Below are 12,253 nucleotides of genomic sequence, written 5' to 3' on the forward strand. Positions count from 1 at the left end.
TTATTATTGAGTATTTTATGTTTACTTTACAATAATTACTATGAGAAAAGGTTTATTAATCATACAAATGAATCTTACTAAAATTTTGTTAAAAGGATGTTGTTTACCAATTTGAGAAAGCTTTTTCTCATATTTTTTGTGGAAAAATATCCTTTGACAATTTTTTCTTGTTTTCTGCAGAGTCTGAGTGTGTAAATTTAATATGTATTTAATTTAGTCTGGGGCAGAACTAAACAGCAGTGGGGTGTTATAGTATTCCTTAGAAAAATTGAGAGGACTACTATTTATTCAAAGTAATTAACTCGTTACCTATTAATTAAAATATTTGTCAATCTTATTCAAGCATGTTATTCACAAATTTATAGTTAAAAAAAATTTCATTTGTTGACTAATCTGCCCCGGTCTCCCCTGTGTAGAAAAATAAAAAAAATCGTAAGATTTTAAGCATTTCACGCTCAAATTTCTCCATAATTCGGATAACATCGATCTCAAATACCCGAATTTGAGACAGTTAACATCAAAGAAAAAAGATAGGTTAAATTCATTTTGTAATTTATTACACGTAAAATAAATTAGAAGTGTAGATAAATGGTGTAATTAAACAATTACTCCGGTTCTTGGCAAATGCCGCCATTGATCAATTGATTTCTTATGAATGGCTTCCTGGGCTTGTTTACAGATCCATCGCTGGCATCGGGACTTCACAAGGACAATGACACAGCACCATCTGCCGCCCCACACACAGAATACTCCATCAATTGCCCCCAGTGCCACGTAGGACTGCCGGGTTTTCAGGCGTGGAAGGAACATGTGGACTATGCCCATCCGATGGGCGAAAAATCACCACATGAGGCAGCTGGATCGCCGAATCTTCGGCACCATCAGTCCATGACACCTTCGCCACCTCTGGCTCTGGCCACTTCCACGGCGGCCAGCGGCTCCCTGCAGAAGACGCCACTCCTGACGTCATCTGCGTCACCGTCGTCAGCGTCCATTTCAGTGAAGAGTGAAGAAGGTGGTGGGCGTTCAACAAGTCCCAGTTCCTCACTCGATGGGCCCCACGCATGCGTCCAGTGCTCCGCCTCGTTTCAGAGTCGTGATTTGCTCGAAAAACATGAATTGCTCCACTCACCGAATGGAACTGTGGTATGTTTTCTCCTCTTTCTTTAGCAAACTCTCCGTGTGCTCTTTTTTTTCGTGCTGCCCAATCCTCCTGCATTCGTGTGTTGGCTTTTTTCTTCTCTTCTTAATCATCATCATCATCATCGTCCTGTAGTCTCAACTTTTCAATCATTGCCTTATGTAACAATACTCAGACTTTTCTCTCCAGGCACTAAATCGCCTCTTTTGGGGGGGTAGTGGGCGAAAATTGGGCATCTTAAGGAGTCGGTCGCTCTTTAATATCATACATCAAGTATTTTTTCTGCTCCTTGACCGTTGTTCTATTTGAGAATTGACACCTTTTTACCCAAAGCTTCCATCTGTTTGGCTAAAATTGGAAATTATCGATTTTGAGGAACTTGAAGGTATTCAGGACACGATAATCTTTCCTTGGAATGAATTATACGTCACAGAAGAAAATATATTTTTATAAAATTTCCTTTGCCCTAAATACCTTCTGATTCTTTAAATTCGTGAATTTCCAACTTTAGCTGCCTGATTGAAACGTTTGTAAAGTTTTGTAAATATTTGTAAAGTCTGTTACAAATCCTGAGGCTTCCCAATAACCAAATGACAAGGAAATTCCATGGGATTTCCTGTGATATTTTCCACAAAATGCGCAGATTTTATCACTAGAAAATTACGTTAGCTATCGGGAACTTTAATCATGAAATTTTAATGCAAAATTTCCGGGTATCATTTCATAGAAATTTACACCTTGAGTCCTTGAGTCCACCTTGAATTTCCCATAAAATTCCTCAACTTTTCCTACGGAATATTGACGGACAATTCAGAAAGCTCTTCCTATTTAATTTTCTTTGATTGAAAATCCTAGTCATTTACGGTAAATTCCTTACAAAATCTTCCCTGAAGTGGACACATAGGTCCTCAAGGTTTAAAATGATTTTTTTTCAGTGGATTATTCGCACATTGATTATCAAAATAATCTCTCTAAAATTTCATAAAAATGTATGAAACTTTAAAAGAAGTCATGGAATTATAGAAAACAAATCCTTAGATATTTCCTAGAAGAACGCTGGGAAATATTATGGTAAATTTGCCATGGAATTCCCAATGAAAATACCTTGGACATTTCCAAAGGAAAACACAGAGAAATGTAAGATAATTTTATTAAAGTATTCTAAGGAATTATAAATAGAAATACCTTGGAAATACCTTGGATATTTCAAAAGAAAAACACAGAGAATTATAATAAAGTATTTCATTTAAATTTTCCAAAGGAATTTGCAATGGAAATACCTTGGACGTTTCCAAAGAAAGTGACAGAGAAATGTGGAATATTTTCATTTAAATTTTCTAAAGGAATTTGCAATGGAAATACCTTGGACGTTTCCAAAGAGAGTTACAGACAAATGTATGATAATTCCATCTAAATTTTCCAAAGGAATTTACAATGGAAATACCTTGGAAGTTTCGAAGGAAAAAACACAGAGAAATGTAAAATAATTTTATTAAAGTTTTCCAAAGAAATAAATGGAAAAACCTTGGACGTTTCCAAAGAAAAACACAGAGAAATATAGGATAATTTCATTAAAGTATTAAAAGGAATTATAAATGGAAATACTTTGGACATTTGCAAAAAAAATCACATAAAATTATAAGGTATTTAATTTAAATTTTCCAAAGTAATTTGCAATAGAAATACCTTGGACGTTTCCAAAAAAAGTCACAGAGAAATGTAGGATAATTTCATTTAAATTTTCCGAAAGAATTTGCAATGGAAATACCTTGGACATTTCCAAAGAAAGTCACAGAGAAGTGTGGGATAATTTCATTTAAATTTTCCAAAGGGATTTACAATGGAACTACCTTGCACTTTTCCAAAGAAAGTCACAGAGAAATGTAGGATAATTTCATTTAAATTTTCCAAACGATTTTACAGTGGAAATACCTTAGACGCTTCCAAAGAAAAACACAGGGAAATGTAAGATAATTTTATTAAGATTTTCTAAGGAATCATAAATGGAAACACCTTGGATATTTCCAAAGAAAAACACAAAGAATTATAGGGTACTTCATTTAAATTTTCCAAAGGAATTTGCTATTTCCATTGCAAATTCCTTTTTCCATTGCACGTTTCAAAAGAAATCACAGAGTAATGTAGGATAATTTCATTTAAATTTTCCAATGGAATTTAAAATGGAAATACCTTGGATATTTCCAAAGAAAAACACAGAGAAATGTGAGATAATTTTATTAAAGTTTTCCGAAGAAATTAATGGAAATACCTTGGATATTTCCAAAGAAAAACGCAGAAAAATGTAAGACCATTCTTTTAAATTTTCCAAAGGATTTTACAATGAAAATACCTTAGATATTTCCAAAGAAAAGCTCAGAGAAATATAGGATAATTCATTTAAATTTTTCCAAGGGATTCCAATTAAAAATACCTTGGATATTTCCGCGGAACTTCTCAGAGAATTTTAAGTTCTTCCGGTTCAGCTAAGGGGTTATATCTTGTTAACAAACTTTGTACAAACATTTACAAAATCATTTTTCTTCGTGTACCAGGTTCAACCTTTCGAACCTTCCAAAACAATTGTCTCAAAATGAGATGAAATTCCCTTTTGTCATGCAAATTAGCAACAAAGGAAGAAACTCTGGCGAATGCTAAAGTGCAAAATTGAAAGCGATACAATCAATTTGATCTGGTCAATTTATATGTGTCATGTGAGATACTGCGTGAAAATTTCTAATGAAGTCACACAAATATCTGTCTCATCCAATAGTAGTAGAATATTGTGTGCTGGGAAAACAATATCTCTCAATGAGGAGGATTGAGGAGACTGAGGGTAGGGAGATCGTGTGTGTTTTGGAATAAATGAGGACAAGGGAATTTTAATGTTCCATTTTAAAGTCTCTCTCAAGTATATATGGCTGATAAATTTGCGCTGCCTTTTTTGCCGTCTTTTTTTTCCATGACGGTATATAAATAAAATCGTTTATTTGAAAGTGAGAAATATTGCCAGAAAGATGCACTTTTACATGTATAAAAGTAAGCTTTTAACGATGTTTGGTAAAAGTTTGTTAAAAGGATGTTCTTTTATCGAATTGTTCATATTTGAAGGGAAAAACAGAATCCTGACGAATAAGAAGAAATAGTTTGGCAATTTTGGCTAAAATTCTTTATAAAAATGTTTGATATATACCTTTTAAAAGCAATAGAAGCTACTTATAATCTCACTAAGTATTTAAAATATTATTCATTGAAGCCTAGGAAATATTTATAAACATTAAATATAAAGTTCTTCCCATTCTGTGCTAATATTTATTTAATCATTGATTTTTCCCAACAAAATTTTCAACAAACTTACCTCACAAATTCTTTCAAATAGGGTTAAACGTATGGTATTGGTTTCTATGGCACTGGTATTCATTTTAAAGCCATTGGTATTAATTTCAATCCCATTGGTATTGATTACAATGCCAGTGGTATTAACTCCAATCCCATTGGTATTGATTGTGATGCTTCTTCAAAGATTTTCAACAAACTGAATCTCACAAATTCATTTAAATTGTATTAAACGTATGGTATTGGTTTCTAAGGTATTCGTATTAATTTTAATACCATTGGTATTGATTTCAATCCCATTGGTATTGATTACAATGCCAGTGGTATTAACTACAATGATATTGGTATTGATTGTGATAATTTTGCAAAGATTTTCAACAAACTTAACCTCATAAATTCATTCAAATTGGATTAAATGTATGGTATTGATTTCTAAGGTATTGGTATTCATTTTAATGCCATTGGTATTGATTTTAATCCCATTGGTATTGATTACAATGCCAGTGGTATTAACTACAATGATATTGGTATTGATTGTGATAATTTTACAAAGATTTTCAACAAACTTAACCTCATAAATTCATTCAAATTGGATTAAATGTATGGTATTGATTTCTAAGGTATTGGTATTCATTTTAATGCCATTGGTATTGATTACAATGCCAGTGGTATTAACTCTAATCCTATTGGTATTGATTGTGATGCTTCTTCAAAGATTTACAAGAAACAACCTCACAAATTAATTCAAATTGGATTAAATGTATATTATTGATTTCTATCGTATTGGTATTCATTTTAGTGCCATTGATATTGATTTTAATCCTATTGGTATTGATTACAATGCCAGTGGCATTAACTGCAATGCTATTGGTATTGATTGTAATGCTAAATTCTCCAAAATTTCCCTTTTATTTACGGTATTTAATGAATAATGTACATAATTTAGAAATATATATTAAAACTCTTTCTTGTAACGTGGAAAAATTAACAATTAAGCAAAACATGGGTGCTTATGTGTAAGAAAATCATGTTTTTTGCAAAGGAAAATTTGGATTAGGAAGTTAAAATCATTTTTTGATTCTTTTCTCGATGTTTTGGAAAACTAAACTATCATTATAAGTTCAACAATTTAAACTGAAAACCACAAGTTTTGCTGAGCAATGTTTTGAACCAAAAAATATTTTCAGGAAAAAATTAATTTAAAGTTCTCGTAATTTATTTAATTTTTTAATCGTTGTGATTGATTTTTGTCATTATGGGATTCATTTCATAACCTTTTGCAGTTGATTTGGATTTTATTATTTTAATACATTATGGGATTGAAATATTTATTTTAGTACGATTTAAAATTGTTTTGTGGATCACTGTAGTATTGGTACAATCATTACTATAATCGCTATAATACAATAAAATCAATCTCCTGATATCCAAAAGTTTACTAAAGAGTACTCCTTTATTATTGCTATTTGTTTGCAATGAAATTCATTCTAAGGTCCAATACCACAGAATACTGAAAACCAAATACTATAATACAAGACAATCCGAATAATATCTCATTGCCTTAAGGATATATAAAGGTAAATTTCTTATAGACTTGCAATACTTTGTGGAATAGTTGTGGGATTGAATTTCATACTAGTGGTATTCATTTTAATGCCATTGGGATTGATTTTAATCCCATTGGTATTGATTTTAATCCCATTGGTATTGATTTTATTCCCATTGGTATTAAATCTAATGCCATTGGTATTGATTGCCACACCATAAACATTAAATTTCCGAACTTCTGAGCTACGGGAAAGAAAATTTCCAGTAGTTTTGCTTTCATCCGTTCAATAGGAAATGTGGATGATGCATAAATATATTTTAATACTCTTTATTCTTTCGGTTTTTTTTTGTGACACGGAGAAACCCACAATGGGGCATCACATGGGCGCGTGTGTGTTTAATGTGTTTCAATATAAAAGCTCTGGGATATTCTGTCCCTGCTCCCCTGGACCCCCGTTCCCTTTGGGGTGTCTGCGACACAAAATGGGAAGTGTGTAGATAGAGAAAACCAATTCTTATCACGGTGCTGCGGCTTATCAGTAACAGAAATGTGTATGGCGCAGCTTTTAATACATCAGTCTTCCAGAATACGCCTACTTTCTGCACTTTAGTGTTTAAATGAGAAATAAATCACTTCCAAGTCATATTTCTTATCAAAGGAGCGTGATTACAAGTTCACAGGAAAAGAATTTCTCATCTTTGGTTTCTTTTTTTTCTTGTTAGAGATTTTATTCCCGCTCTCTGAAATGATTATTTCGTCTCACAAAAATATTAATTCCCTCTGCACTTTAGTCATTTAACTTGTTTTGGTCTATTCTTTTACTTATTATTTTTTTTTTTGTTGAAAAATGTTATAGCAGAAAAAAAGAGAGCCGACATGTGGATTAGGAGAACAAAACTAATATATTATTTTGTGATAATTTTTTTGTTGTTGGTTGTTTGAGTCTCTGTACTCAATTTTAGAGCGTGAGACGAACTGTTGAGAATAGTACAAAGGATTGAAAGTGTTTTCATTCGACCTTAATTTGAAATCACGCTATTGATAACCTTTTGGGATCTTTCGTGTCATTTACCAGCCTGACATCACAAAACGATAAAATTTTAATTATTTCATAGACATTTAAAAGCTTGTGGTGTGTGCAATTAGATTTCCAGGAGATTTAATTAAGAAAAAAAAAGAACTTCTAGAGTCAGATTCCGGGAATTGAGGGGGATTTTGTGTAAATAAATTCCCCATTGACGTATGTTTTTGAGAAATTGAGTAAAGAGACAATTGCAAAATAAGAGCCAAAAAAAAAGTATTTTAATGTATGATGAAATTTTACATACCAATTTAATATGAGAGTATTTTTCCTCCTCACTCCTTCACTCTCCATCTCGTATCATTCGCAATTTTATTTTGTGAAATTTTTATTTGAGGTCAGATACCTTTAAACACCGCGCTTTTTGACCGATGGGCGAACAAGGAGAATTATTGGTGAAGTGTCTCAATCACAATCGTCTCCAATACAAAAAGGTTATCAAAAGACGCGAGGAAATTGTCGAAATTTTGCTTTATTGAAAGACACGTTTTTTTTTAACAGATTATTTTTGTCGCCAGGGATAAAAATGGTAAATTTTGGACACATTTTTTTTTGTTTTATAGCACAATTTTGGGAAATTTTCTGTTTTTCAAGGTTATGTAAAAAAAATATTGAGGTTATGTGAGTTTTTAGTTTAAGGTTATGTTTCAATCTAACCTCAATCTAATACACGCACAGTTTATTAGATTAAAACAATTAAAAACACGTAAAGTTTTTTAGGTTAGAATTTCATTTATCACAATCTAAAAGTGTAACCTAACCCAGTGGAAATATTTATCTTTATAGCAGGCAATAGACGGAAACACTGAACCTTTCTTGATTTTCATAATTTTATTCCCTACGACGAGGATGGATGTCCTCTTCATCAGGCATCGAAAACGGAAGGGAAAATCACATACAGGTGGGAGTTATTACACTGCACTTGGACTTAGATCACAATTTGATCCGCAATGTTGACAGAGTCACAGAGATCAAGTTGTGATCCAAGTCCAAGTGCAGTGTAACAAGTCCCACCTGTACGTGATTTTTCCTGCAATATTCGATACCTGATGAAGAGGACATCCATCCTCGAACCGCCGTAGAGAATAAAATTGTAAAAATCAAGAAAGCTTCAGTGTTTCCGTCTATTTCCTGTTACATTCCTCCGAACCGAAATTCTGGTGAAGCATACTGAAGCATTCTTTATAAGCATTTTCTGTAGGCCAACAGATGTCTCTCTATAATTTCGGGTTAGGCTGTACTTAACCTCAAACTAATCAAAACAAAATTCACAGATAAAAATCTCTACGTCTAATTGAGAAATTAATTAGACAACTCATGTAATTTAATTCATATTTTAGTGTGTTTTAAAATTTTCTCTTCGTCATGAAAAGAATGAAAAACACGTAAACTTTATCATGCTAGGCTATCGCAAATCATTAATTACATTCTAACCTATCCTTGGGAAACAGATTGTACCTAACTTCAAACTAATCAAAGCATAATTCGCATATAAAAATTCTCTACATCGAATTTTTATTACTTATTGAAAAATTAATGAAACTGATAATGTTATTTAATTCACAGTTTTGACGATTTGAACAACTTCTTTTCATTATGAAAAAAATCGGAAACATATAAGGTTTTTTAGGTTAGAACTTCATATGTCATAACCTCATTCATGTACAACTACTCCCTGGCAAGTGGCCTTCAAAGTTGAAGCCACTTTCTCACATTTACATACAGATTCGTATGGAGATTTTTCTGCACTCGAGACCGTTACACGATATATGTCACAATTGAGGTGTGCCTTGTACACAGGACTCTGTGTTTTGTTAAGAGGGATAAATATTCTCTATTTCCATCTAAAAAGTTTTTCGGAACTCCAAGTATAAGTTGAGTTTGGAAGCAATTTCTGAGTTGGCTTCAAACAGCTCCATATAAAAAAAACCTTTTGCCAGAGGGTAGTTCAGAAAGTATAACCTAACCCAGGAAATAGTTATCTTCCGAAGTCTTTTTTTATGCCAACAGAGGACTCTGTAATTTGAGGTTATCTTCCTTATACAAAACTTCACATTACAACATAACCTCTTATCTTATTCAAAAATTTCCGTTACAACTCCACTCCAAAAACTTTCTGTAAATAATTGTTATCACCTTTCATGTGACTCAAAAAGTTTCAATGATAGTTTCACAACCTAAGTAATCATTTAAGAATTTTATTTCATTCGCATTTCTTATCGCTTCTTTAATTGGTAGACATTTCAAAAAGTAAGAAAAAAAAATTGTGATTGCGATAAAAATAGCAAGTATTTCCGTAACAAAATTCCCACTTGTGTGGTAATTCCTTTGACTATCTGAGCAAGCATTTTCCTGGTAATTCTAGACGATCAGCGAGATGGAATTCAACATTTGTTAATTAAACGATCCCAAAGTTCGCGATCATCAATTCTAAAACAATGAATTCTTTATTAATATCCATAAATGTTCTTTTCCAACTGGTATTCCTTGTCTCTTCCCTTCATCTTTCCTCCTCCATCATTTGCGAGAAAATTAATATGATGGCGGGAAAAAAGTTTAAAAAAATATATATAGTTGGAGGGAATTTTTTCGAATTGTGGAGGAATGATCGTTGATGGGGGGAGTTTGTTGATGGGCAAAATGGAATAATATTTCACTCGATGAGGCAGTAAAAATTAAAAGTCATTAGCAACGTGCATCACACACAAATTAAATGAAGCAACATTGTTAATTAATCTATGAGAAGGCAACAGAAAGAGCTCTCAATGTGCACACTGAAGAAAAATCGAGTGTAAAATATATACATGATGGGCTTTGCTCAATACACTAAATTCTAATTGGTATTAAAATGAATACCACTAATTCAAGTTTAATCGCTTTATCATAAGGAAGAATATTTTTTCATTGAACTCGTATTGAAATATGTCGAAAGGAGAGGAGATCACTTTGAAAATACAAAACCTATGACATTGTAATTAATAACAATGGGCTTGAAATCAATACCAGTTGTATTAAAACCAATACCAATGGTGTTAAAATGAATACCAATAGCATAGAAATCAATACCACAAATTCAATTCCTCTACTATTTAAAATTATAATAGTTAATGGTTAAAAGCCATTCTTTTTTTATCTGTTCTCTCCTTATGAAGCACTTAACCGATTTATAACAAAATTAACAGATATGGTGGTTCATGTGATTAAGAAGAGCACAGATAAATAGAAGAATGGCCTTTAATTAACCATTAACTCTTACGCTTGAGAATAGTTGAGGCATTAAATTTATGGTATTGATTTCTATACTAGTGGTATTCATTTCAATACCATTGGTACTGGTTTTAATGCCAATGGTATTGATTTCAACCCCATTGTTATTAATGCCAATGCCATAGGTTTTGTATTTTCAAAGGGATCTCCTCTCCTTTCGACATATTTCAAATTTCAATACGATTTCAATGAAGAAATATTCTTCCCCATTATTATTATTAATCGTATCGAGACATTTTATTTCTATTGCAATGTAATCTTTAAAACGTGCTCATGGTGGAAGAATCTGCTGATCGTGGATCGCACAGGAACGCCTTCCTCGTATTGTGGATGATTCTTCCATATTCCCAGAGGTTTTGGGCAGAGGCGGTGCATTTTTATTACGTTATATCACTGTGAAAATGTCTTATTCTAGACATTCAGATCTTTGCACCTGACGGGACTCGAATTCATAACACTGTGAGTCAAGCCAGGGATCGATCCGCCCAAGAGCCAACGGCCTTACCTATTGCGCCACCGAGATCCCCATTCTTCCGCCATGATAATGTGATTAAACTTGAATATTTGCGCATACCATACTTTTATATTTAAATAGTTGTATAGAAAATTTCCACGTTTTATTAAGGGTATCGATGAACTATTTTCCCAAGATTTTGCATTCTAAATTTTACATTAAGTTTACATGCTTTTATCGACATCTTATTGACATTTTCACGTGAGTAAGAAAAGTACAAGTGGTACAAGTATAGATAAAAGTCAATATGGTTTCCACCTGCCATTGACTTATTGATTTCTAAGCTATTGGTATTCATTTCAATGCATTTGGGATTGATTTCAAAGCATGATTTCAGTGGCTTTGGTATTACTTTTAATGTCATTGGTATTGATTTCAATTCCAACAATATGCCATTGTCTTAAGATCGATAAAGAGTAACTTTTTATGTATTTACAATAGTTTGGAATAATTGTGGGATAGAACTTATAGCATTGATTTTCATACTAGTGGTATTTACTTTAATGTCAGTGGTATTGATTCCAATGCCATTGGTATTCATTTTGTACCATTGGTATTGATTTTAATGCCATTGGCATTGATCTCCATGTCTTTGGTATTACTTTTAATGCCATTGGTATTGATTTCAATCCCAATAATATGCCATTGTCTTAAGATCGATAAAGTTTAATTTTTTATAGACTTACAATAGTTTTGAATAATTGTGGGATTGAATTTATAGCATTGATTTTCATACTAGTGGTATTTACTTTAAAATCATTGGTATTGATTCCAATGCCATTGGTATTCATTTTGTACCATTGGTATTGATTTTAATGCCATTGGTATTGTTCTCCATGTCTTTGGTATTTATTTTAATGCCATTGGTATTGATTTCAATCCCAATAATATGCCATTGTCTTAGGGTCGATAAAGAGTAATTTCTCATATGGTCACAAGAGTTTGGAATAACTGTGGGATTGAATTTATAGCATTGATTTTTATACTAGTGGTATTCACTTTAAAATCATTGGTATTGATTCCAATGCCATTGGTATTCATTTTGTACCATTGGGATTGATTTTAATACCAATGGTATTGATCTCCATACCTTTGGTATTCATTTTAATGCCATTGGTATTGATTATCACAGCGTAAATTTTTAATTGCGATAGTTATCTCTTCTCTGCACATGAGAAGTCCAAATTTTACACTCAAGAGTTGACCCTACTTTTTCTGTGTAAACCCAAACCTCATTTCTACACCTATTTTAAACCCCGCCTCCCAAATTGATTTCTCTCACTGTATCAAAACACGGCCACAATTATCAAAAGAGAGAGAGAGAAAGGCAAGTTGTTTGGTGATCACGAGAACCAACAATGAGTATAA

The 12,253-nt window shown here is 32.5% G+C and overlaps 1 protein-coding gene across 3 annotated transcripts in view; it reads left to right on the top strand.

Moving 5' to 3' along the window:
* LOC129799925 (zinc finger protein 1) overlaps positions 1-12,253 on the top strand; it is a 200,297-nt gene that overhangs the window by 167,752 nt on the left and 20,292 nt on the right. For all 3 annotated transcript variants that reach the window (XM_055844222.1, XM_055844221.1, XM_055844223.1), the window contains one exon: positions 680-1,146. In XM_055844222.1, coding sequence (XP_055700197.1) covers positions 680-1,146 — 467 coding nt within the window. The remainder of the gene's footprint in view (positions 1-679; positions 1,147-12,253) is intronic.

Source organism: Phlebotomus papatasi, chromosome 1 (assembly GCF_024763615.1).
Source record: "Phlebotomus papatasi isolate M1 chromosome 1, Ppap_2.1, whole genome shotgun sequence".
Taxonomy (NCBI): domain Eukaryota; kingdom Metazoa; phylum Arthropoda; class Insecta; order Diptera; family Psychodidae; genus Phlebotomus; species Phlebotomus papatasi.